This window comes from Octodon degus, unplaced genomic scaffold, assembly GCF_000260255.1.
Source record: "Octodon degus isolate 3935 unplaced genomic scaffold, OctDeg1.0 scaffold00350, whole genome shotgun sequence".
Taxonomy (NCBI): domain Eukaryota; kingdom Metazoa; phylum Chordata; class Mammalia; order Rodentia; family Octodontidae; genus Octodon; species Octodon degus.
Genome location: NW_004524926.1, coordinates 859,273 through 886,823, shown reverse-complemented (window position 1 = coordinate 886,823; position 27,551 = coordinate 859,273). Strand labels below are relative to the sequence as shown.

At 46.3% G+C, this 27,551-nt stretch overlaps 1 protein-coding gene, 1 non-coding gene and 3 pseudogenes across 2 annotated transcripts; all 5 read left to right on the top strand.

The window, feature by feature from the left end:
• Positions 1-13,589, top strand: part of LOC101589672 — a 36,097-nt pseudogene extending 22,508 nt beyond the window's left edge.
• A 675-nt stretch (positions 13,590-14,264) lies between these two features.
• LOC101586124 (armadillo repeat-containing protein 3-like) lies at positions 14,265-16,036 on the top strand. The gene has a single exon (XM_004648049.2). The coding sequence runs from the start codon at positions 14,288-14,290 to the stop codon at positions 16,034-16,036; it is 1,749 nt and encodes a 582-aa protein (XP_004648106.1). The 5' UTR covers positions 14,265-14,287.
• A 5,115-nt stretch (positions 16,037-21,151) lies between these two features.
• Positions 21,152-22,373, top strand: LOC101589279 (annotated as a pseudogene).
• Positions 22,374-22,731: 358 nt separating this feature from the next.
• LOC111814538 lies at positions 22,732-22,864 on the top strand. Its single transcript, XR_002819504.1, has one exon. It is a non-coding gene; the product is annotated as a small nucleolar RNA SNORA1 (small nucleolar RNA).
• Positions 22,865-26,892: 4,028 nt separating this feature from the next.
• LOC101588880 overlaps positions 26,893-27,551 on the top strand; it is a 9,616-nt pseudogene continuing 8,957 nt past the window's right edge.

Sequence of the window (27,551 nt, the reverse complement as noted above, 5' to 3'; positions counted from 1 at the left end):
TGGGCAAACTTGTTTAATATATTCAAAATATTGACACAAATCCTTAATTTTAACCTTTACTCCTCGTGCCTTTAATGTTTTGCTCAAACTTTCTACAAATATCTCATGTTCATTTAATGCCTGTCCCATTGCCGAAGGGAAGGGGGAAGGGGTTCCGTCCGCTTACTGAGGTTCAGACTTCGCAGCAGGCAACTGCAGTGCGGGCCTCTTTTACTTTCTCTCTTGCCAGCTCTCTCGGATGGTTCCGTCGCTGAATCCTCCCTACCAGGTGCCCCATACCTTGGGCACCACTTGTCCCCAACCAGCGGGTCAGTCAACGAAGATCACTTGGGAGAGGAGCAGGGAATTGAGGAAGGGACAAAGGACAGGAGACGTGAGAAATGGAGACAAGACAGGATTCTGATCAAGTCTCGTTTATTCAAAGGAAACTCTGGGTGTATATATAGTCCAGGCATAGGAAAATGACTTCGGCGGGTAAAAGGTACGAGTAACTAGGCAACCGGGCTATGACAGGAAGTCCCACCTCCAGGGCATAGCAGGAGACTTGTGGGAAATAGGCAGGATAAGAAGAATTAGGAGCTTAGCTCAGCAGAGGTAGGGGAAGAGGAACCCGGAAACCCACTTGCAATAGGATTGGAGACCTGGAGTTATTGAGCCTCCCATACAGGACCTTTGTACTTAGGTACATTCCTAGCTGGTATTATTATTATTGTTATTGTTATTGTTATTATTATTATTTTAAATTTGAGATAAGGCTTTGCTAAGTCTCAAAGTTGCCCAGGGTGGGCATGAACATGTCATCCTGCTTTTGCCTTCCAGAATATGGAAGTACCAGGGGGCATGAGCTGCCATGCTCTTGATACTGTTATTGGATGCTAGAAATAGGGAACAGGTGCTAGCCCCTGGACACCTGCTGGTTCCCTTCTTTTAAGTCAGTGCAGTTTTGCAAGCTGAAAGTTTGGGCCACTGAGACAGAGGTTTCAAAAAGGCCCCCTTAGGGCTGTATGTATCCTCGTTTTAGGGTAGGTGATTTCTGATAGAACAAGGTGAGTATAAGAGCTGAGGGTGGTAGCACATGCCTGTAAACTCAGCACTCAGGGAGGACACTGGGCAACTTAGTGACTCAGCAAGACCCTGTCTCTAAATGAATGGCTGCATGCACGCATAGGGAGATAGATAGGCTGGGGCTGAGCTCTGCGCAAAGGCCTTGAATTCAATCCTCAGTGTTGAAGCAGCAGAATGGTCAGGGTGGCATAGGAAGACAATCTTTCATGGTGCCTTCTATTTTTATATTGTGCTTGTGTATTGCATCACTGTCTTCATCCTCCCATATGTGCATCCCATTCTTACATCCCAGTGTCCTGAAAAATATGCACTCTAGACTGTGAATGAATAGTAAGTTAGTAAATCTCTTTACAGTAAGATTTATGTCCTTTCCTGTCTTATCTCTAAATGTCGCTGTCCTCACCAGCAATATCACCATCTCCTCCTCTGCAGCATGCCAGCAGCTGTTTATCTTATTTTGTCAGGTATCATTTTGTGCTATGATTTGATTCTCTTGGTCTTTTTCACCTGCTGAATGAGTGAACAAATGAATTTAATGTCATGCGCCAAATCTCCTGAATGGAAGAAATGTTATCTCATAGACACTTAATCACTCCTCCAAATGTTAGGCAAGTGTCATTTCTTACATCTGTGTGCCTGATACCATCGATGGTAACTACGCTGGGTAGATTCAGGTGTCGTCCTGACTGTGGCTCATGTATGGGAGCCAAGAGGTCGGAGGCTGCGGGTATTCCTTCCGTGTGGGGACAGACTGGAATCCCAGTCCTGTGCCTTCTCCACTGAGGTCTGTTTGCCTGTCTGATGGGAGCTTGTGTTCCAGGGACAGGCGCTCACGGGCCCCTGCAGGTGGCTCTCCATTTGGACAACTCGATCTCCACAGGTTCCTGTTTTCTGAACCTCATGTCTCCTTCCCTGTGAAGTCGGGCGGTGGTATTCAGGGTGGTTGTGTGAACAGCTAGATAGGGCAGTCAGAGTGTTGAGCCATGTATCCTGCCCTGTACAGAAGGAGCCTTCAGTTGGTGTCAGTTTTCATTTTATTTATTTATGTATTTATGTATTTATTTTTTTGCGGAACCGGGGATTGAACTCAGAGCCTTGCACTTGCCAGAGAAGCGCTTATTCTACTGAACCATCTCCCCGGCCCTCATTTTATTTTTTAATGTGTAAATGAATCATTATTGCAACTTTTTAGCCGCAGATGTAATGGTTTACCTTCTCAGGGAGGGCGTGATTGTGTTGTCACATGTCCCTTACTAGGTAACCATTATCTTCTTTGAATACCAAGAAGAGGAGAGGACGAGGCTTGTTATGCTCTTGTTTCCTTGGGGGGCCTCACAGAAAGGTGCCATGTTAGACAGTCTGGAAAGTGCTGTGCAGCTTGGAGGGGCTGAGTAGTCGCTGGGCCAAGGAGCGTGCCGGTGTGCAGCCAGCTTGGAGAAGGGGGAGAAGCGGCCGGCTCTGCTAGTGCGCCTCCCCACCCCTGCTTCTAAGTAAACTATTTTGTTTTAATTTTTTATTCCTCCTTCAACTACAGTCTGATTCTCCTTTAGCCTTCCTCCCATATACCTGTGGAAAGACTTGCTGTTTGTACTAAAACGTCTCCAGCTGTAGTGTGGGCACTACCTGTCCACAGACAGTATGAACGTGTGCCCTCCACAGGAAGCTGTGGTCTGGGACTCTACAGGTGAGGGATGGAGAGTGAAGGCAGGTAAGGGGCAGTCCCTAATCTCAAGGACCTGCCTTTAAGGTGGGGGGTGACACATAAAAGACAGCAGGTATCTGTGATGGACAGCACGAAAGATGCACAGATAATACTACCTGTGAATTTGGAGGAGGGACACGGCATTTGGACTCGGCAGAGGAGGCAAGAATCTCAGCAGTTCGAGGTTCCAGGAGGAGGCGACATTTGCGCTGATCTCTGTCAACTGGAGTGTGGAGGGTGTGTGGCTTGAGGTCAGGGATTGTGGCTGCAGAGATGGAGGACTGTGAAGGGGCTGGGGGTGGAATCCAGCCTGTGAGTGCAGCAGGGGAACTGGCGCGGCCAGCTCTCAGGGAGAATCGGTGATGTGAGCAAGAGTTTTCCTGAAGCTTGTAGCTGCAGTAAGAAAAAGGGGGCAGGGCTTAGGAGCTCAAGCCTTCCCAGTCTTCAAGTAAAAGGTTGCATCCTCTGTGTAGTTAAGGCCCCTTTTCTATGCAAAGGAAAAAGGGGAAGGGAGAAAAGGCAGTGGTAACCTACCACTTAAAAAATAAACAAACAAAAGGATCCCCAAAATGAAACAAAAACCCAACCCTGGTTTAAAAGCCAACCCTGTTTGCTTACGTGGCCCCTTATTTTCAGGGTAATACAGAACAATATCGCTGTTAGGGAGCAGTGCGCAAGCTGGAACAGGCTGTGCTGTAACTTGTGAATTCCTCAGTGTCTTCTGCAGGGTTCCGGGGAGTTAGCTGTTTTCCAACATAGTCCTCATTTAACCATTAGAAAATTATGGGCTTTATTTGTATAAACTCAGCAGCTAAAACAGCACTTCAGGAAAGAGGGGTGACCTCATTGGAGGCGTCTGTGCTGACCCAGGCAAGTTAGTGACCTACTCAGTATTGTCCCGCTGGCCAGTGCAGGCTGACCACACCACCAAGGCCTCCTGAAGGGAGACATTGCTTCTTCTTTTTTTTTTTTTTAACTTTAGGGAAGGGCCTATGGGATGTTCAGGGTCTCAATACTAGATCGGGCTCATAGTGACCTGCCTGTTACTCATAGTGTCCCACACTGGGCCTGGGGACCCCGTTTTCCATTTCCTGGGCTGAGATGGTGGGCAACACCTGCAAACTCTGCCTGAAGAGACCCTGGGCAGTTTCCAGCACACCGCAGCAGGGCTGCCTATCTAATTCCAGCATGGGTGGCTGCCAGGTGTTGATGGCTCAGCCTATAATCCCAGCATTTGGGAAGGTGAGACTGGAGGGTAACTGAGTGTTACAGACAAGCCTGGGCTGTGCAGGGAGTTCAAGACCAGCCTGAGCTGCGTCGCGAGACAAAAGACAAAAAAGACTCAAAACCTTCAGGGGAACTACAGTGTCCAGCTACCAGTGTAGCCAGCTGAAGCAGGTGGATTGCTGCCAGTCCAGGCCAGCCTGGGTGCAGATCTGGACCTTGAGCAAAAAAGCACAGCAGAAAGCTCTCCGTCGCAGGCCAGCCAGTGCGACATTCCCTGTGCTTGTCTAATTGTCACCTGTGCGAGGACTCCTTGGTGCAGCCTGGGCCTACTGTGACCCCAGGGTCCAGCAGAGGCTCCCTGAGTGGAGGCAGCCCTAGAAGTACCACCCCTCCTGCAACCAGAGCCCTCAGAGGCGCAGCCTGGTGCTGCTGTGGCGCCTGCAGCTGGAGAAGGTAATGTGCCGTGCAGCCTGCTGAGCCTGGGAGTGGAGGTGTGCCCAGCCTGGGGGTGACACATGGCAGTCCTGAGAACTACCTTCAACCCAGCAGAAAGAAGTTTTATCCTTGTTTCCTAAGTTGAGATGACTGTGTGTTCTTTGGCCATTTTAAGTGTAGCTGTTGTACCAGCCTTAACTTGTGCCCCTTTATGAGTCTTCAGTGGATTCAAGGCAACAGCTTTCAGACCTCACCTTGTCATCAGGATCATTTAAGTGTCTTCAAAAAATTTAGCCTGGCTGTGGTGCACACTTTTCATCCCCCTGTTGCAGAGGCTGAGTCAGGAGAATCACCAAGTTGGAGGCCAGTCTGGGCTGTGTAGCAAGACCTTTTCTCAAAGGAAAAATTTTCTGTACCCCTTTAACCAGGCCAGCTAAATGAGCCCTAGGGCAGGCTTACAGGCAATGTAGTTGGAGTGTCCGCAGGCACCCGTCCTTCCAGCAACTGAGGGTGAGAGTGCAGGGTCCCTTGTACCATGCCAGCCTGGACTACATCAGTGAGGCCATCTTGGATGACAGTGTGGTAGTTGATTCATTGTGTCAACTCGACATGGGGGAAGCTTGGCTCTGTGTGCTTCTGAGCAGTGGGGTTCTGCCCTGCAGTGCAAGTGGGGTGGAGAGATGGGGGAAGTGGGAGGAAGCCTGCCCTCGGGCACAATTGGTTCTGCCCTAGGGTGCTAGGGCTTGCTACACAGTGACTGGGAAAAAAAAGATATATATATAGATATATCTATATCTATATATCTATATATCTATATATATATATATATCTATATATATCTATATATATATATATATATATATATATATATAAATTGCAGAGGGCTTCTGTTGTCCTGCTTCCTTGGAGAAGTCTTGGTCTTTGTCGTGCCACTTTGCAGCTGTGCCACCTTGGAGGAGCTTGAGCTTCGCAGCCATGCCACTTTGGGGAGCTCTGATCTTCCCTGTCAGCCTAGAAGGAGGAGAGAGCCTTGGTGGATGCCGCAGCTGTTGCTCCTCCTCTGCCCTTCGTTGTTTTTTGCTGCCATGAGCTGCTGCCCTGTGCCGTGGAGCCAGCAGGGTATGGACTGAAACCTCCAAAAACTGTGTTTGCTTATTCTTGTTTTTTATCTTTTGGCAGTACTGGGGATTGAACTCAGGACCTTGCACTTGACAGGCAAGCACTTATTCTACTGAGCTATCTCCCCAGCACTCAAAAAATGTGAACTAAATAAGCGTTTCTTTTCTTCATTTTTAGCGTCGGGCATTTGTCCCAGCAGCAAGTAAAAACTGACTAAGACACACAGCAAGACCAAGACACTGCTTCACAAAACCAAAAACTGGGGTGGTGGTGGGTGGGAGGAGCTAATTGAAAACGCAGTGTACCTAACCCATTGAAAAGTTTGTGTTCTCTTTGTTTGTGTTTCCAGTCTTTTTATTTTGTCTTTTAGTAAAGTTAGAAAAACTTTATGTATTTGGTTAAGTGTTTGATTTGGTTACTAAAGTTTAGCCACTTGGAAGTGTAATTTTCTCCTTAGGTCCTGGGGATTAACCCAAGGGCCTTCATGCGGAGGTACATCCTCAGCTTATTTAGAGACAGGCTTCTTCTAAATTGCTCAGTTGGCCAGACAAACAATCCTGCCTCATCTTCCCAGAATGTGGGCACTACAGGTATGTACCCTCACACCTGGCTTGGTTACTCTGAAACTTAACTGTGTTTATTGTGTTCATGGTGTTGGAGTGTCGATTAATATTTTATTCATTTTCAAGTGAAGGGAAGGTTATTTACCTCCCAGTCTGTGGAGGTTTCAGTCCATAATCAGCTGGCTCTAGTTAGGGTGGTAGAGGGACAACAAACAAAAGCAACCGGCCAGCCAGGGAGTGAGATTACTTTATAATGAAATTGAACTTTATTTTCTGTTCCCCTGTTCTAAAATGCAGATATTCCCTGTCTTAATTAGTTTCATTGTTTTTGACACCATCATAAAAATGTTATGATCGGGCAGGCATAGTAGTGCACACAGGGAATCTTAGCTATTGGGAAGGTTGAGCCAGGATGACCCCTAAGGGTCAGCTTGGCTGTTGGCAAGACCTAACGCCCCCAACTAAAAAGGGTTTAGGCTGTCTGAAACTGAATCAGTGAATATATGAACAGAAATGCCAAGCTTTACCATAACCTTTATTGTTGGTTTGTATTTATTTTTCTTTAGGAAAGGCCTTCCGTTCTTGGCAGCCATAGAAATTTGCATCCTCATCCCTCAGCTTCTTGATTCTGGCTACAAGTGTGCACTAGCATCCCTGCTGATGTTTTTGTTCAGCCTAGGCTGAGGGAACTATTTTGTCTAATAGGGAAAACTGTGAACCTCCTCAAAATGATAGTTCCAGAATGCTACCTCAATGTCAGCTTGTAAGTAGACCTCCCTACAATTAGCATCCTCTGGCCTGCCCTGTTGAACTGTTCTGCATCAAACTACTTCTCAGTGGGTTTTCTTTTTCCCACTAGCCAGGGTTTATAGCCTGTGTCACCCACATACATGACAAATGTTGGGGCCACATGAAGTTTGCCCCAGAGGCACAGATGAAAAGGACAGAGGAGGGGCCGGAAGATGGCTCAGTAGAATAAGCGCTTGCCTGGCAAGTGCAAGGGCCTGAGTTCAATCCCCAGTTCTGAAAAGAAAGAAAGAAAGAAAGAAAGAAAGAAAGAAAGAAAGAAAGAAAGAAAGAAAGAAAGAAAGGAAGGTATAAAGGAATTTTATCTCATTGTGTCCCCTCCCTACCCAAGTTCAAGACATCCATATCATGTGAACCATTACATTGTTTTTAAGTACGCTTCTTCTGCAAAGTTGTGTGCTGTTTGTCTATTCATACTAATAGTAATTAATGCAAGAGCCAGTTTTGTTTTTCATTATATCTAACTTAATCACATCTCACTAATCTTGGGGCTGGGGAGACAGCTCAGTAGCAGAAGGGCCTGCCTGGATCTCACTCACCAGAACCTCTTTTTATGGCCGAATGGAGACACCTCCGAAGGGATTATTGCTCCCCATGATGGGGCCTGGTCCCACCTTGGTTAAAGAAGGTGACTCTTCCAAGCTACTGTTCAACGCCACCGGCTGTTGCAGCGATACTATCATGAAGAATCAGTCATTCGGGGTAGGTCGCATGTCTAGGGAAGAGGTACACACTCTGATTTCTAACACCTATTTAGCACCTTGTATGCCAGAAAGAATAATGAGGTTCCAAAGATGCTCCAATTTGTTAATTTCAGCTGAGTGAAGTGGTTTATGCCGGTACTCCCAACACTTGGCATTTTGAGGCAAGAGGATTAGCATGAGTTTGAGGCCAGCCTGGGCTACATAATGAGAACTTGTCTCCAACAGGAAAAAAAAATAAAAAATAAAAAATAAAAAAAAAATAAGAATAAAAAGACAGATTGTCATTGTTGAGTGCTGTAAATAGTGGGGTATTTCTTCATTTTGTTTTGGTGTTTGCAGTACTAGAAATTGAACCCAAGGCTTACACTGAGCTACACACCCATCCTTCTGTATTTTTTGAGAAAAGACATTTGTAAGTTGAGCAGGCTGGGATCAAATGTGCAGTCCTGCCACGTCCCCCATCCCCACCACAGTGTCAGTGCTGGCATTACAGGGATTACAGCAAACACCACTACCTGTGCTAACAAAGTCATTGAACACAGGAAGGTCCCTTGCATGGACATACTTGTAACCAGGTCATAGCTGGGGATGGATGACCATCTGGCATCGCTCTTGGGACTCTGTTGGTTAGTCTTCTTGTTGCTGAGACAAAATACCCAACACCCCAAGTTGAAGGGATAGAGGTTTATTCAGGTCACAGTTTGCAGAAGTTTCAGTTTGTAGTTGGCTGGCTCTGAGGCAGGGTGTCTTGGCAGAGGGGCATCGCGGAGGACAAACAGTTCATGGCAGATAGACGGTAGTAAAGCAAGCAAGGGCCTCTAACACTGTCTTCCTGCTACCTTTGTCTTTCCAGTCTACTTAGGGTGGGTAGCACTCACACTCTTGAACCTAGGGCCTTTCAACTTTGCACCATGAATCAGTTCTAGCATCATACACTTGAGATCCAGCCACCTCTGAAAAGGCCCCATCTATGATTTCATGAGGCTTTGGGGGGACATCTGGACACAAGCTATAACAGAGGTTAGGCCTAGAACTCCCGTAAGTCTTTCCCATGCCTAGCTCAAAGGTGTGGGATAGTCAGGCGCTGACAGAGCATCTCATTGAACACAAAGCTCATGACCCAGAGAGGCAGGATAGATGCTGTGAGCCCTCTCTGTATAGTGTTCCAGGAGACTGTGTGGGCTGTGGGTACAGGGAGCACACATGTTTAACTGGGCTTCTTCATTAGATACCTGCTACCATGTGTACCTGCTTCTTAAAAAAGTGCTTCTTGCTTTTATGTTTTCAACATCTGTGTGATTGAATGGTGACGTTATATATAAGAAGGCAGGCTCAGCAGCTTAGACCTACAGTAGCGGCTACTTGGGAGGCTGAGGCAAGAGATTTACCAAGTCTGAGCCCAGCCTGAGCAACCTTGCAGGACTGTGTCTCATAATGAAAAGGACTGGGGGTAGCTCAGTGGTGGAGTGCCTGCTTAGCATGTGCAAGGCCTGAGCTCCATCTTCACTATGGCAAAGCAAACCAAAAGGTGACATACAGAGAACTCTGTATGTGATTTTTCCTGGTTTATATTGTGATTGAGATTTATCTCAGTGCCATCCCTGAAACACAGCTGTGTTACTAAGTGTGTCTTGCTCACTTTTCTCTCAGGTGCCTCTGGGAAAGGGGAGACGCTGTGTTGTCCTAGCCGATGGATTCTATGAGTGGCAGCGATGTCACTTAACAAGCCAAAGGCAGCCATACTTCATCTATTTCCCTCAGACTGAGTTGAAGCAGGTACCTGCAGCTGCGTGCAGTGTGTGTGTGGGAAGGACAGAGGGCCACCTCAGAATCATGCGCCATGAGACAGTGTTTCCTTCGGTGATGGGCCACGTGTGTGACTGCTGTGCCAGGTTGGCTGGTGTGCAGCAGGCTCTCGCACCCTCTGTGCTGCCCATGCTGTGCTGAAATCACCTGGGGTGCATTTCCCAAAAGGGCCCAGCAGTGATGCTGGACAGTGATCCAAGGGAGGACAATTTTTTCCTTCCTCATAGACTGTTTTTTGTTTATTTAAGCAACAGCTTTATCGAGACATAAAAAAGAGGATGTGTTGTTGAAATAAGTTTAGACCACTCATTATAGCAAAAGACACATTGCCATGAATAATCCTCAAAATACTGCCTCTGGTTTCTAGTACTTTCTGAAGCATTTTTCAAAGGCCTCTATTGCATCTTGAGTCACATTATTGTGGGTGCCTTGATGACCTGAATCGATTCAGACCTTTTACCTTTCCTGGTCATTTTGACTTTGGGGAAGAGGCAGAAATGTCATGGTGCCAGGTCCAGTTGATATAGGGAGAAGTTGATCCAGTTCATCCAGTTGATCTCGGGTTAGTGACCTCCAAATGACAAAGGGAAAATGATCTCATGACCTGACCTGGACGAGTTCGTGTTCTCTAAAACTAAAGAATGAATTTTAGGAACAAACAGAGGTTAAGAGTAGAATTCATTTCTTGAGGGAAAATAAAGCTCCTGTCCGAGAGAAGGACAGGAGGTGGGCCTGAGCAGGTAGTTCCCCGGGAAGCTGTCTCTTCCAGGGACTTTTATAGTGTAAAACCATGTGGGGCTAAAGTGCAGAGAATGGGAACTTGCTTAAGTAGATGAAGGGTGGGACAAAACTGTGGTCAACCAATGGTATTACAAGCACCGTTACTCAGGTAAAATTGATTAGGCCCAGGACCAAATGGAGTAGGGAGTCATGTAGCAAGTGGGCATGAATGTAAAACAGGACCTTACCTGGTGGCCTTCAGACAATGATTCTTCCCGACTAATGAGCAGTCCTGGATGCCAACCTTTAGGGAGGTCAGCATTTGTTTGGTCTTTGGGTCTGGCTCACAGCGGGAGCATCTCCCACAGTTGTAAGGTGTCTGGTCTTCGTCATCTCCTTGGAGGGCCTGACCCTGTCTGACTGCCTATAATATTTGTAACTTTGGCTGCCTGAAACACAGTGAATGAGGTGGAGGAAGACACACTGTCGTGTTTTTATAAATATGCCTTTCCAGTGGGTGGCACTTCACAGCAGCATTCACTAAATTTTGGAACATGCCAAAAGGTAACCTGAACTTTGTAGGAGTGCTGCAATAGCCTCGAACTTGCAATTCTCCTGCCTCAGCCTCCCTAGGATTTGTATTACAGTTTTGTGCCCCTCTGTCCAGCTTTTCTTTTCTTGTCTTGCCTGTCTATTTGTGTTTCTTTCCTGGAAATTGAACTCTGGGCCTTTGCACATATAACATATCACACCTTTTTTTTTTTTTTTTTTTTTTAAAGGGTCTTGCTAAGTAAGTGTCCCAAACTGGACTCAGACTAGCATCCCCCTGCCTCAGCCTCCCAAAACGCTGTAATTACAGGCATATGATGCATTCCCAGTTGTTGTTTTTGTTATTAGATACCAGTTGCATCATTAGGTACCAGCTACCATGTGTACCTGCTTCTTAGAAAAGTGCTTCTTGCATTTATGTACCTTATACCTTTTCAACATCTGTGTGATTGAATGGTGACTTTATACATAAGATGGGTATGCTGAGCCCTGTTGTTGTGGTTTATTATTATTATTAATTATTTTTTAATAAAAGCTGTAGACCAAGGAAATAAGTCAGCAGCTTAAGTGCCTGCTTGGCAATTGCGAGATCTTGAGACTGAGGCCTCGTACAAAACAAAACAAAAAAAAAAAAAAAAAAGAAAAAGAAAAAGCTGAGGCCCACACTACCGTCCGGCACTTGCTGCACTACTGAGCTCCATCGCCTTTCCTGGGATTCCAGCTATGGAAGCGTTAGGTGGTTTAATATTGCTCCATTGTTCTTAGCTGTTCTCTTCTATGATTTTTTCCTGTGGTTCAGTTTGAGACATTTTCCTTTATTGAGTTGTCTTCACTGTGTTCTTTTTTGTTCTGTCCTTTTTCAGGAGTGGGGATTGAATCTAGGACCCCTGCCGTGAGCTACATCTCCTTTTATTATTGAGACAGGATCTTATGAACTTACTAACTTTCCCAGGGTGACCTCAGACTTTGTATTCTTCTGCCTCAGCCTCCCAGAGTGATAGGATTACAGGTGTGCACTGTCATGCCCAGCCTTGAGAGTTTTTGGCTGTTGTCCAGCATAACACGTAAGACTGAAACTGAAATAAAGAATGCTCAGTCTGGGAAGTGTTGTATTAGGCTTTCACCTCATGAGTCCAGTCAGTCTCACTGCTTGGCAGTCCTGGGCTTTGGGTGAAGTCAGGCTTTCCCAGGCTTCTGCTCTCTCCAGTGGCGTGCAGTGACCTGGCAGGGTGACTGTGGCAGGCTGCTGCTGTGGTCCTGCTATGGCCGTGTCCCCTCTGGCAGCCTGGGCCTTGGGAAGGGCTCTGCTCTCTCTCTGCCCATGTGTGCCTTGTACTTGTGGAACCGCAGGGCTGGCAGTGAGTTCTTTTTTTTTTTTTTGACTTTTTTTTTCGAAATTTTATTGATAAACAGCAATGAGACAGTTTCAAATCAAATTGGAAGTACAGTTTCAACAAATAATACACTGCATATAGTCTTCTTAGTGGTTAATTGCTGTACAAGATGTCGACTTGAGATCCTATTTACAAACACCATTAGAACAAATCATTTATTCATTAAGAGAATGCAACTATATATCTATCCTAACCACTTTGAATACACAGATACAAAATGGACATTCATCGGTATACCCCATTTGTTCTAAGCTCCATTATTGAATATTATAGGTGTGTAAACTCAGCAAAATATTCTAAAAGAGTCCAGTAGCCCATAATAGCATTGGGTCTTCTGTTTAACTGGCAATGTCAGAAATTATTGACCTGAGTCCCCCATGGCAGTGAGTTCTTTAGTCGTGGTTTGGTCGGGGCAGAGCTGAGTCAGAGGCCAATAGTCTGTGGTAGTCTCAGTCCTGCTACCTGTTTTCCTGAGGTTGAGAAGCCATCCCTCAGCACCTCTCAGGTGCCCCCTGCTTCCCCAGCCCAGGGATCACCATCCTGCCCTGCAGCATGTTCCTGGGTTGTGTCCTCGTGCAGAGGAGCCTCTGTATGGAGGCCCCACACCTCGTCCCCCAACACCTCAACCTTCCTCTGGGGGTGTTCAGGAGGCCACAAGACTGGATGTGAGTGCACTTCTCTGCTCTTACGTTTGGGTGCAGTCACATGTGAATTTTTGCTGCTGCACAAAGGCCCCGGGTCCCACCATTCGCCACCTCCTGGTTGTGTCTGTTTCCCTTCTTTCCTTCCATTTTAGGCTCCCTGGTGACCCAGCAACATCAGGTTTCTGAGAAGGTTGACAGAAACCGGAGGTGTTGAAATTCTATAGCTTTTCTTCTTTTTGTTAAGGTGAGAGGGACACATTGCACAGCTGTTTGTATTGCATTTCTGAAACACAGTTGTGCATGCTAAGTTGAAGCAGTATGACACGAAGGAGGGACAGGAGGGACATGTGGGCAGAGCAGGTTGCCCCATGAAGCAGGGCACCAGGTGGCGATGATCCTTTGGTTATGATAGCTAGCTGGGTGCAGATGACTAGAGTAGGTGGGGCTCCGTGGCATACACCCCACTGGTGTGCATGCGGCACTTAAGAGGAACAAACACCCGACCAGATGGTGTCCATGCAGCCACAGTGGTTCATGTACCACAGGGAGGGAGTTTTATCTGACCAGGCCTCCTTCCCTTGCTGGCAGTGGGTTAGCGGATTGCTGGTGATAGCAGAGTTGCCCCTGAGAGGGTTACGGTGCTGTCCAGTGTGGGCTGTGCCCAGCCAGCGTGTAGCCCTCCCCTGCCTGTTTGGGTACAGCCAGACAACACTGGGGCTTAAGAAAGTGCTGAGAACTGGGAGAGTCTGGGAGCACTGGTAGACACTGACCAGGGCAGGGACCTTTGACTGGTGAGAGCCCCCGAGGGAGGAGAGCTGCTGTATTCCTGTCCCCTCATCAGCGTGGATTCCTGAAAAGCATACATGACATCCAGCACAGACAGGCAAGTTTTTCTGTGTCGAATACTGGTGATGAGACTGTGGAAGTACTGAGTCATGTAGAAAGGGTGGGCCTGTTCTCTTCTTTAAAAAAATCTATCTGTGGATTCTGCCCCTTCCAGCCTGGTCAGCACTTCATAGTACCTCTTGCAGCTGCTGCAGCCATGGATGTTTCGTTTATTTTCAGTTTTGTAGCTATTAAGGCTTTCTATATGTCCATTGCTCTGGAGTTAATCTCCCATTCTTTTTTCTTTCTAGATGCTTTATTATTTGAAGCTTCTCAGTGTTTACAATGTTTTCATTGCCCTCTGTGGGCTGCCCAATATGTTCTGAGCCCAGGAGCCAAGCTGCTTCAGAGAGATGCAACGGGTGCTTAGGATGTACACACAGGCAAGTTCCCAGGCACCCAGGGGGAGAGCTCAGTCTGGGAACCTTCCTCGCAGGCACAGGCAACCTGGCACCCACTGTGTGTGCATCTCCTGCACCCCTCCCAGCTTCTCAGCTTGGGCAGTGTCCTGTGCTCGGTGTGAAATGGAGAAGAGGCACACGCAGAATTTCCATTTTGCTGCACTTGATCTGACACAGGAGTCCCGCTGGAAGCGATTGGCGGTCACAAGATAAGCACTAGTGGAGAGTTGTGAAGGAGCCCAGGATCTGTGGGACATCCCGGCAGGATGGATAAAAAGATAAAGAAGGAAGTGAAGCCTCCTCCTAAGGATGTGTTTGACCCATTAACAATTGAGAGCAAAAAAGCAGCAACTGTGGTGTTAATGCTGAATTCTCCTGAAGAAGAAGTTCTGGTTAAAGCCTGTGAGGCCATTTATAAATTTGCTTTAAAAGGTGAAAAAAATAAAGCAACACTTCTTGAACTTGGAGCTGTGGAACCCTTAACCAGACTTCTCACTCATGAAGATAAAATTGTAAGAAGAAATGCCACCAGGGTATTTGTAATCCTAACTTCTAACAGTGATGTTAGAAAATTGCTAAGGAAGTTAGATGTCATGAATTCTGTGATTGCCCGGCTCACCCCGGAAGAAGACGTAGTTATCCATGAGTTTGCTAGTCTTTGCCTAGCAAACATGTCCATAGAGTTTACCGGTAAAGTGCAAGTATATGAACATGGTGCATTGGAGCCACTCATCAGACTGCTGAGGAATCCCGATCCTGATGTGAAGAAGAATTCTATTGAAAGCATTTACAACTTGGCCCAAGATTTTGAGTGTCGAACTGCACTTCAAGAACTAAATGCAATTCCTCCTGTATTAGATCTCTTGAAATCAGAATATCCAATTATTCAGCTGTTGGCTCTCAAAACGTTGGATGTTATGACAAAGCGTAAGAAGTCCCAGACAATGCTGAGAGACAATCAAGGACTGGACCAGCTTATTAAGATCCTAGAAACCAAGGATTTGGATGACCTTCACATAGAAGCACTTTCAGTGGTGGCTAATTGCCTTGAAGATATGGATAGTATGGTGCTGATTCAGCGGACAGAGGCACTTCGAAAGCTCCTTGCATTTGCAGAGAGCTCTACAGTACCTGACATCCAGAAGAATGCAGCAAAAGCAATTGCCAAAGCAGCTTATTATTCTGAAAATAGAAAACTTTCCCATGAACAAGAAGTTGAAAGGTGCCTTGTATCCCTTTTGGATTTGGAAAGCGATGGAACTAAAATCGCTGCTTCCCAAGTTATTTCAGCAATGTGTGAGAACACAGGCAGCAAAGAGTTTTTTAATACTCAGGGGATTCCAGAGATGGTGCACTTGCTCAGAAGTGACAACGAAGAGGTCAGAGAAGCCGCTGGCCTGGCCGTGGCCAACTTGACCACCTGCAGTCCTGTTAATGCAAAGAAAGGCAGAGGGAAAAAGGAAGAGGAGAAAATGAGAGAGGAGGAAGAGGTCCTCACAATACCAAAGCTGGCTGGAGAAGGTGGCCCTGAGAAAGAATGGTACCCTCCCCCTGACCCTGGCTTCTGCACATATGTGTACGAAGTGACCAAGTCAATCCTGCCCATGACCAATATTAAGGAGCAGATTGAGGCTCTGGCCAAATATGTAGCAGAGAAAATGGGTGGTAAGATTCCAAAAGACAAAATACCTGATTTCAGCTGGGAACTTCATATAAGTGAACCAAAATTTCAACTTACATCCAATGTTATACCAATTGGATATATCAAAAAAGGGATCTTCTACCATCAAGCTTTGCTTTTCAAGGCTCTGGCTGATAGAATTGGTGTTGGCTGCTCTTTGGTTCGAGGAGAGTATGGCCATGCATGGAATGAGGTGAAGCTGCTGGACCTGTCTCAGAAGGGGGTGACCGGGTGCCTCCCTGCACCAGATACCTACATTGTTGACCTCATGTTCAATCTTCGGGAACTTTTGGAGGTAGGAAGCAAAGAGGCCAATATTTATCAATTTATCTAAATTAAGTCTTCCAGGCATTTAATTATGCCTTTAAATAAAAGTATTAGATGTGTTCAAAAAAAAAAAAAAAAAAAAAAAAAAAAAGCACTAGAGGAACAGATTGAATTTGTGGGACAGCTTTACATTTACTGCCAGATCTGAGCACGCACATGTGTGTGCTTCTGCTGCACTGCTACACGGAGTGTCAGTGCCACATGTAGCAGGATTACCTGCCTTGGCCTGAGCTGTATCTGTGAAACTATTCTGTTGTGTGATAGAAATGTTTCGGCTTCTCTGTTGACGTCAGGGCCTTCACACTGAGCCATAGTTCCACACACCCTATTTTGTTTTTCATTTTGAAACAGAGCCTTACTAACTTTCGCAGGCTGGCCTTGAATTTGTGAATTTCTGCCTCAGCCTTGTAGAGTGCTATAGTATTATTTTCTATGTTGTTAAGAAAAGTAAAGCAGGCTGGGTGTGGTGGCTGATTGCTGTGAGTGCAAGGACAGCACAAACTACAATGCAAGACCATGTCCCACCACCAAAAAAGAAAGGCAAAAGCATTGTTGGCCAGATGTAGTAATACACACCTGTAATCGCAACACTCGGTATGCCAGTCTTGGTTAGTGGATTCAATACCAGCAGCCTGTACTATATAGCAAGACCCTGACTCAAAACAAAAATCATTGCTAGGTACTGCCGAGTACTCTATAAGACAGTGCAAAGATGCCAATTATCATCACACACATCCAGGTTAAAAAGAGTTTAAGGGTTTCCCTTTCCTCTAAACCTAGGTCTTGCCCTGTGCCTAGGCTGGTGTTGAACTCCTAAGCTCAGGCAATCTTCCTGCCTCAGGCCCCAAGTAGCTGGCACTGCAGGCCCATAGTGCTGTGTCCAGCTACCCCTCTCTTACTGTAGCCTTTCCCAGGGTGTGAGGTCACGGGAAATTGTTTATAGACCATTTACATGGATGTATTGTCCCTTCACTGTGGGCTGGGGACCATAGAGAGCCCACCAGTTTGTTAGCATAGGCATTGGAGCACCAGTCAGGGATGGGCTGTTTGGCAGCTGCCATCAGCCTGCTCTTGTCTTTATGTCTCTCTCTCTTCTCACTCCCTGCTCCAACATGGGGAAGTGCAGGATGCCTGACATACTGGCCAAAGAAGTGATTGTGTCCAGGTGGCTGGATTTTGGGGATGTCCCCACTCGGGAGTCCTTGAAGCTGATGCGTCCCCAGATGTGTCCCCTTTCCAACCAAATCCCTGTCATCAACAACTCCAGGAACAACAGCCAGGAGTGTCAGACTCCAGTCTACTTGGTGGTCGTAAGGTCAGGGTCTGATGTGTAGCCTTCTACCTCAATGTGTAGCCTTTCCCTAGTCACAGCTTTAAGCCTTGAAAGCACTCTCTGTCCTGGGCATCTTCAGAAGTGCTCACCTACCTGTAATCTCCACACTCTGGATCAGTGAGAGTTCCAGCCTATGCTGGATAACATCGCTAGGCCTTGCCTCAGGAAGATCCCACACCACCTGCCCCCTTATAAAGAAGTTGCTTTGGAACTGGGTTCGGGGTGGCACACCTGTCATCCTAGCAACCTGAGAGGCTGAGGCAGGAGGATCACTAGTGCAAGCTCTACTGGGGCATTTGGTGACATAGAACCCTGTGTCTAACTATGAAAATGGGCTGAGTTCAGTTTCCAGATTAGAAAAAAATGGAGAAAAGAAAGAGGAGGCATCCTTGGCGAGTCTCCTAAGTCCCATCCTTCTCTGACTAAGCAAGGCACAGAATCGTCCCTCAGCTGAGCTGCTATCTGACCTGAGCCTGCTGGCCTCTACTGGTTGTTCTGTCCCTGCTTCAGTGACAAGGTAGAGAGCTCCAGCCAGCTCAGCAGTACCTGTGTGATCTCAGGAAATGTGGGACTCAGGCAGTGGGAAGCAAGTTCCCCTCGTTTAATGAACTCGGGCCCCATTGAGCTAGTTGTGGTGGGGCACACCTGTCATTTCAGCACCGTGGTGGCTGAGGCAGGAGGACTGGCACAAGCTGGAGGCCAGTGTGAGCTGCACAGCAAGACCCTATCTCATAAAGCAACTATCAATGCAAACCCCAGGGCCAGGGAGGGTGAGGAAGCTGAGGCTGTGTGGAGGGACCTGGAGAGCTCATGCTCAGCAATGTCAGGAGGCAACCATGGGGACAGCTGCCTGTCTCTCTTATAGATTTTCCCTCATCTATGGTCACTGCTATCATTTCTCTTTTCTCTGAGTTCTCTGCAAACTCCTGGCACCTAAGCAGTAGGAAACCGTGCAAGGCAGGAGTTTGAACAGAGCAGTCCTCAGCGTCTGGTCATTGCTTTTCTTAGAGTGGAATCAAGACTAAGATAGGGCTTTGGCACTTAGAAAGTCTCTGAGGCAGAGTGACATTTTGGAAAGAAAAGAAAGGCTGTAGTGTAGGGTTGAAGAGAGGTGACCCACTAGCCTCTGGTCATGGCATAGGGATCATCAAAAGCAATGGTTTTGGGATACTAGTGCTCCTCATATTATCTAGCCCAGCAGTTTTCCTCAGCGTGGTGGGGAAAGGTACAGTCAACTCCACAGCCCACTAGGGGAGCGGAGGAGGGGTGTCGAGTGTGAAAAGTCATGGCCAAGGCAAGAAGAGAGGAGGGCTCATTGTAGTCACCCTGGGTGGGATTCTGCATTGAGCTTTGGATTGAACTGAACTGTTTGTTGTCTTCTTCACAAGCTGTTTCACTGTTCTGTGGAATATCTAATTTTCTATGCAAACCCCAATGAGCTCTTTCTCTGTGGATCTCCTGAAACTTCCTCAGAAAGTTTTACATCACTTTGTACAGTGCAAAGCTTCTCATCACAGATAGGATCAACCCCACATGCATTGTCCTCCTTTCTACTAAAGTGGCAAGAAAGCAGCTTCCTGAAGGGGGAAGAAACCTGTGCGAAGAGAGGATAGCAAACCAAAGCAGTAAAACTGTGCACGTTCTACATAAAATGTGCTTCTGAAAAGAAAAGTTGGCATAGGCCCTGACCTGAAAAAACACATTGACCAGAAAAAAAGGCATTGCTTTCTTCCTGCGTCTTCCCTGGGATTCCTGCTCAGGACAGAGGATTCCTACAACTCACAGCTGCCCTTCAGATGTGCCTGTGAAGACATGAGAACACATGGGCTTCAAGGACCTCCTTGTGGAGGCCTGAGATTGGTATAAGTTGTACTTTGTAGCCCAGGCTGGTCTTGAATTCCCAAAGATTCTTCCTTCTCAGCATCCAGAGTGCTGGGATTACAGACGTGCACCACCACACCCTGCTTCTCCCTCTTAGTTTTGTTCACAAGGTTTTAAATAAGAATGTCTCCAGTGCTTGAAGAGCCCAGTGAGGATAATGAAACTCAGTTTCTGTGAAGGAGGTCACAACCTTGTGAGGCAGGTTGCATTTCCTACCTCCAGAAGAAAAGCCAAAATGTCTTTCCTTTTAGATCTTATGCACACCGTTTCACTGATATTTCCATGATAAGGAAGCACCTGGTAAATAGGAAGTCACATGTGAACATGTCTAAGATTGCACAAATTCTGTCACACAGGATTTTCTATTAATCTTCACTGTCTGTATATCAGCACACAGGAGACTCTCAGGAATGTCTAAAGAAGAAACAAACTCAGAAGTTAATCTACTGCACATACTTGAGAAAATGGACTAATTTACTACAACCTTACTGGAAGGGAGACTCCCCTCTTCCCAGAGTATTACCAACACTAAGCTCTTTAGTTTCCCTTGAAATCTCCTCAACAGGAGCACAACATCAACTATTTACTTCTGGGGGATAACAATGGTGAATGGTATACTAGAAAGCTGTAGTAACCCAAACCACATGGATGTACCATAAGAATACAACAGTACTGGACCAAAGAGTTAGAAGCCAGTGTGTCAGGGCATGAAGAGGTACACCCAAGAAGAAATATAATAAAGCATAGAGGAATTTATGCTGAGCTGCCACATGCTAGGTCTTTTCCAGTTTCATAAATACAACTACATGTTCCTTTTTTCTTGTCCTTTTAAGACAGGGTCTCACTATGCAGTTCAGGCTGGCCTTGAGCTTCACTTAAACCTAGGCTGGTCTCCACATTAACACAACCCCGGTGCTTCAGCATTCTGAGTAGTGAGATTGCAGGTGTGTGTCTCCATGCCCTACTCCTGTGGGTTTTGATGCTTGGGTTCTAGACTTGCAGGATCTCCTGCTTCTGGGGACTGTGCTCAGATTTAGGAGACAGGCGCTCCTTCCCCTGCCCAGGCCTGGTGATGCCCTGCATGATCCTTCCTGCTGTGTAAGACTGAGATAACAAGGAAGTAAGGGACCTGGCCACCTGGTGCCTGAATGTCCTAGAGCAGAAGAAGGCACTCAATGCTGGCTGCATCCTAAAGGTGATTCTGGTGGCATGTGCAACCCATGCCTTCTCCATGGGCACAGGAATCTAAGACAGAGTCATGACTGAATTTGTCTGGTGCCCCATAAGTTTGTGATGACTTTGGGCAAAGCTGGGTCATGAAAGTGGAAACAGCTTAGTAAGTGGGAACATTTGTCAGTCATAGAAACCCATGTCTTCACACCAGTTCACCTTTTGATAAGTCTCTTTTGTGTGTCTGTTTATTCACTAAGCAGAGGCTGAGAAGCTTAATGGATTCACTCCCCATCCACAGTGGCTGCTCTTGGCCTTATGCTTTCTTTTGCACTGTCCAGTGGTGATCTCTTGTGCTGTCCTCGAGGTCTGACTGTGTCCGTCCCTGGGCTGGAGAGGGCTCTGCAGCAGTGTTCTCTCGAGCCATCAGAGAAGCCCTATGACCTCAAGTCTGTGTCCCTGGCTACCACACCCACGGCTGAGCAGACACCAGGAGAGGCCAGAGTCCCTGGATGATGGCTTGGGTGCCAACCCTGGAGCTTCACCAAGGGTGGGTGGAGTCTTCATTCTGGGGCGTTGGAATTTATACTATGTGAGTACTGGGCCAGTGCCCCCACTGCCTATTGCCAGAACTCTTGGTCACTGTGTGTATCTGCTCCTGCATGAAGCACCCCTATCACAGCTTCCAGACAGCCTAGAAAGTGGCAGTCACCCGGCAGGAGATCTTCCAGGGTAAGAATGCCCCGAACCAGCCAGCAGGGTCAGTATGGGAACACATATTGTCCAAGGAGTAACATGCTCATCTCATGGGCTGGGTGGGCTCAAGGCATTAACAGTAAACACTTTAAGCAGTTTCTGAGTCTCTCAGAAACTCAGGAGGCTGAGGTAGGAGTATTACTATGAGGACGCCAGGGAGGTGTTTGTGAGCTTTGAGCTCTATGATAATAGATCTTTCCACAAAAACAACCCAGGGATATAAAATAGCTCAGTGGCACAAGTGGCTGCCTGGCAAGCACAAGGACTTGAGTTCAATTCCTGGCACATACATACATACATACATACATACTTATATACATACACACATACATAGCCATGGGTAGTAGTGGCGATGGTGGCTGCATTCCAGAGCAGGAAAACTGTACGGTTTCGGTGTGGCACAGGCCAGAGTGATGATTCTGACATTTGGAATGATTCAGCATTGATAAAAGCATAGGATCAAGCTGTTGCTTCCTTTAAGCACGCACTGAAGAACGGTGACATTTCAGATAAAACACAAAGTGAAACTTCAGGCAAACCAAAAGGTATCTCCAGAAGAAAACTTGTTGAGAAGAATAAAAGCCAGAAGAAGAACACCATAGCTCCCTCAAAACAGTGGAAAGGGGGTGACAGGTGTTCAGCTGTTTGGTCAGAAGATGACTGTGTTTACCCAGCTACCATCGCTTCTGTGGATCTGAAGAGAGAAACCTGTGTTGTGTTCCACACTGGCTATGGAAACAGAGAGGAGCAGAAACTGTCTGATCTGCTTTCTCTGAGCTCAGAATCAGCTAACAGCATGGAACAGAATGCTCAGGAAAATGAAAATGAAAGTCAAGTTTCAACGGATGAAAGTGAGAACTCTTTCAAGTCTCCAGGAAGTAAACCAGGCACTGCCAGGTCAAAAGCCACACCTTGGAGCTCCATTTTCTCTCCACCACCCCCTGCTCCTGGCTCAGGATTGGCACCTGGAAAGCCAGGTCTAAAGTTCAGTGGCCCCCCTACACCACCACCACACTTCCTGTCATGCTGGCTGCCTCCACTTCTGGCTGGACCGCCAATGATCCCCCCGATGCCTCACATCTGCCCAGACTCCTTCGATGACGCAGACACTCTAGGCAGCATGCTGATGTCATGGTACATGAGTGGCTGTCACATGGGTTTCAGACAAAATCAAAAAGAAAGGAGGGGCTCAAAATTCAGTTGAGTAAGTTTGCTATCATAAGTGTAACTTTTGTATAAATTTTATGATTTGAGCCAACATGGTAGTACATGCCTGTAATCCCAACATTCAGGGGGCTGAGGCAGAAAGATTGTGGCAAGTTTGAGCCCAGCCTGGACTACATAAGAATCCGAGACCAGTCTGAACTACGTCTCAAGACGTTGTCTCAAAAAAGAAAAAAAATATGATTCATAGAAAATACATGATTTTAGGGGCCAGGGAGATGGCTCCGTAGGATAATCACTTCCCTGGCAAGAGTTCAATCCCCGGTTCCTACAAGAAAAAAAAAGAAAAAGAAAAAGAAAAAAAATTATTTTGACCATTTAAAAATTGAAATATTCAAAGCCTCATTCTGGATTAGAATGGACACTGTCAATTGGTGTCCAGAACTGGTCAATGTGGCTAAAATTGAGACACAGGACATGTTTTCATCACAGTGAACGTTTACAGTGCTGACAATGAGTCCTGTAACATTCTGACTGAAAACTGTTGACTTTCAATTTTAGAAATGAATGATTAAGGAGTAATACACAATCTAGACCATGTGCCAAAATACAAATACTATGCACAATTCAAATTGTAGGCTCCAAAAATGTAAATTTCTGTAAGAATTGGATATAAGACAACAGTTGTCATTTGAAGTTCTCATTGTTCATAATTCAAGTGGAGATAGAAGAACTGTGGCAAGGCAGATGGAATGCCTGGATTAAGCATCAGCTCTTTTAAAAAGGGCTATTCTTCTGACAGGACCAAAAAAACAAAAAAAGAAAGAAAGAAAGAAAGAAAGAAAGAAAGAAAGAAAGAAAGAAAGAAAGAAAGAAAGAAAGAAATTCATGTGGTAGCAAGCTGAAAGAAATCTTAGGGTTGAAAAAAATGCACTTGAATATAGTTTTAAATAAACCAAGTACAATTAAAAAAAAAAAAAAGGCTATCTTGCAGGGGCGAGGGAGATGGCTCAGTAGAACAAGAGCTTCCCTGGCAAGCGCAAGGGCATGAATTCAATCCCGGGTTCGGCAAAATAAATAAGGGCTATCTAGAAGACAGCCTCATTGAAGTGACCATAATGAGTAGTAAATCACATTAAATTTTTTAAATAAAATTTTTTTAAAAAATTGAAATATTTAAAAGTTGAAAAGTTAATATACAGTTCTATTAAAGACTTTCTGGTGCCAAAATACTGGATAAAAAGTCGGTGTATATATTCCCTAGAATTCTTGGTGATACCAGAATATTATCTCAACAAGAGACTTGCTGTTGTGGGAAAACATACTTTTTTTTTTTTTGGTGGAACCGGGGATTGAACTCAGATCCTTGAGTTTGCCAGTCAAGCGCTTATCCTACTGAGCCATCTCCCCGGCCCCCGGAAAACATACTTTTTACAAAAAGAAAGTTCTGATCACACTAAACCCAAGCAGACAAACAGGATGCTTATTTGTGGTGCAGTTTGAAGTGTGCTACATCACAAATGAAGTGTTCTCATCACAAGGTTTTAACTGGGCTGTATTCAAGCTCTAAGAGCAAATTTCTCTTTGCAGGAAATACTACTGGGGATAGAGCAACAAGTCAAATGACACTGCTCAGGGAAGGCTCAGACAGGTGCAGACCGAGCTGTTGTGGAAAATAAGTGGCTTAACCTCTTTGTGAACACTGTTGTAAGAAAAGAGCAAAGGAGGTGGGTGGTAACTAACTATTCTTGATTAAAAGTGAAGAGCCATTATAGCGGAGAGCAACATGGGATCTTTATTTATTTTTGTTCTGCTTTGTTTTTGTGGTGCCAGAGATCAACCCAGGGCCTCTTACTGCCTGAGCACGATGCATTCTGTCACTACACACCCGCACCCAAGCACCCTGGCCACCATGTGGTGTCCTTGATTGGACTCCACCATCTGTAGAAACCTTGGGGAGGGGACTGAGGGAGTCTGTACACAGTTTGAAGATAGACTGGAGTTTCAGACTTAGATCATCATTCCTCACTTTATGATCTGTGATAAAATTGTCATTTATAGAAGATTATCCTATGTGGTATCCTAGAACATTCAGGAGTGAAATGTTAAATATATTGAAATGGTTTAGCAAAGTATGTTTGTGTGTGAAGCGTAAATGGCAAGACGTTAACCAATCTAACTGCTCTGTACATGGATGCTTGATATACTGCTTTTTCTATTTTTTGTATGTCATAAAGTCCATAATAAATTTTTAATTTTTTTAAAAAAACAATAATACAAATAAATAAATGAGTAAATGTAGAGACCAGGCTAGGAGGCCTGGCCAGAGCGGGCGGGGGTGGGGGATTTGATGTACAGTGATTACAGCACTGCAGAAGGAAACCCAAAAACTGCGGGCTTCTTTCACCTCAGCAATAGCATAGCAGCGTGAGTGCGCCCAGATCCCATGAGAACTGACTTCTCTGAAGATGCCGATACCAAGGTGCAACCATTCCTGTCACTTCCTGGACTTGACACATGATACAGGACAAGGGCTCACGCCTCCATAGACAAGGAATCTGTTAAGAACTTCCTGAGGGAGCAAGAGATTCTCCGCCCCACACCTGCACCCTTGCTTCACATATCCTGTGTTTTCAGTCTACACATCCCTCCCAGGTAGGCACGGATTTCTGCAACAATGTTCAGTTTTAACAATAAGGCTGAGCAAATGGGGACATTGCTCAGCAGGGACCTTTCAATGAATGAGCTGGCAGCACCCCCTTATGCCTCAGAGACCCTAGACTTGGTGTCAGGTTACCTCATGCTAATTCCTCCCTTCCCGTTGTCCCAGCTGCGCTAAACAAGCCCTTGTTACACCAGCACATCTGTATTATAAGGGTAGTATAGTATACCAATCAGTTCTCATTATTTTTTGAGAATCGATGCTGTGTTTAGATTGCCACATAAAATGACAAAATGTGACAAAAATACTGGTACCTCAATTAGGTAACTTAGACTAGAACTCTTGTCTTCTCTAGGGAAAGTTTCTGATAAGGGAGGCTCTCAGAATGCAATTCTTCTCCACTTGAAAGGGCTGACTGCAGTGCTCAGCTGTGCAGACTTCCAGGCCAGCAGGCTCGATGGCTGGGGCTGGGATGTGGGGCGCAGTCTCACCTGTCTGGTCACAGAGCTGAGGTACTTCCCGTCCTTACCACTGCAGATGGGAGGCTCAGCACTCTCTGGGTTGCACACGGCACGTCCCCCTCAAGGCTTCCCCAAGGCGGCCAGGGCCACAGCACTAGGTTCTGGCCCACAGAACACGTGGCACTGCCTCTCTTTGCCTGGACCCACTATTCTTCTAGAGACGCCCAGCAGTCTCTTGGTGGAAGCCCTCCCATTGGGGGGTATGGAGAGGACGTGGAGAAGCTGCTCACTACGGAGGTGGTAGAATGAAGTGGTGGCTGTGCTGGACTAGCCTCAGTCTGCCCAGTCAGTCCCATATCTACTTGCAGCCTCATGGGAGGCTGAAGTCAGAAGCTCCAAGGTGCCCAGCCCTCCCTGCCTCTGGGGGAGCCTTTAGGGATAGCAGCACACAAGCCCCCCCATGCACTAGGAACCTTGTCTCTCCCTTTTCCCCAGGTCCTACACTAGGGCAACAAGGTGGCTCACTGTGGCTTCCTCCTGCTTGAGTGACCCCATTAGGAGGACGTCCATGTCCAGGGCAGGGATTGCTGATCTGCACTGAAAATTGAAGGAGGCATATGACAGAGATGCTCACGTGGAAGCACGGCACATGGACTGTTGGCTGTGGTCAAGCCACCTCCTCTCAGTAGGCCCCGCAGCAACTCCTGCCCATCTGAGCCCGTTCCCTCTGCCCGTTTCCTATCCAACTCCTCCTATCCACCTTATAGCTGACACCTAAAAATGCCATGATCAAGACCCAGCCCCATCCTGGGAAGTACCTGGACCACTGGTACCTCCTAAATATTGTGTCCTGTCACAGGGGCAAGCGTGTTTGAGCGGAGACACCGGGCTGGCAAGGGACAGCAGCACAATGTCTGAAAAGAGCCTATAATGCCCCTCTTTATGGTCTTCTAGTCCTGCCACACCGTGTTGGCACGAGGTGCGGTGATGCGGCAGTCCTAAGACCTGCAGACCTCAGTTTAGGCTGGCAGGCCACCTTGGGAGACTCAGATGTGGGTCCACAGGATATGCCAGGAGAAACAGGGCTGGCCTGGTTGGAGATGCTGGTAGCTTCAGCCATCAGATGGGAAGTGGTGCTGACAGCTTAATGTGTAGGCTGGCAGGTGCTGGTTGCTGCAGCCACAGTCTGAGAGGAGGTGCTGCGAGAGTGGGGGTTGTCCTGATGTGAATCAGTGGCAGGGAGCCTCTCTCATCCTGCTGCTCTGGCAGCCTTATTCCTGGAAGTTTAAAATAGCAAGACAGCTCAGAGGTTCTGCTGCAGTCAGTTGCGTTCTACCACGCTCCAGATATCTTTTCCTGAGGGAAAGCTGCCACTTCATATGCTGCAGAAATGGCTCTTCTAATCATTGTAAAATGAAGACAAGACTATTCAGTAATATTCAGTGACCACACTTTCAGAGGATGATACTGTGCTAGATGTCAAACAGTTTCTCCAGACCCTTACTGGAGTGCTGCCAGAGCACCAGAAATTACTGGGACTCAAAGTACAGGCAAATCTGCAGAAAATGATGTTAAGCTTGGAGCTCTCAGACTGAAACCAAATACTAAAATCATGATGAGGGGAACTCGTGAGGAGAGCTTGGAAGATGTCTTGGGTCCACCCCCTGGCAAGGATGATGTTGTCAATGACTTTGACACTGAAGATGAAGTAGTTGAAGTGGTAAACAGAAAAGAAAATCTATTGAAAATTTCTCAGAGTCAAAGAGTACAAAGAGGAAATATTGAATCCTCCAAGAGAAGGAAAAAAGCTGTTGGTACTAGATGTTGATTATACAATGTTTGACCATAGGTCTTGTGCAGAAACTGAGGTGGAATTAACGTGGCCATATCTTCATGAATTTTTCATATCTGCATGTGGAGATTATGACATTGTTATTTGGTCTGCAACAAATATGAAGTGGATTGAAGCTCAAATGAAAGAGCTGGGAGTGAGTAGAAATGCAAATTATAAAATTACCTTCATGTTGGACAGTGCTGCTCTGAGAACAGTACATACCCCAAGGAGAGGACTGATAGATGTAAAGCCTCTTGATGT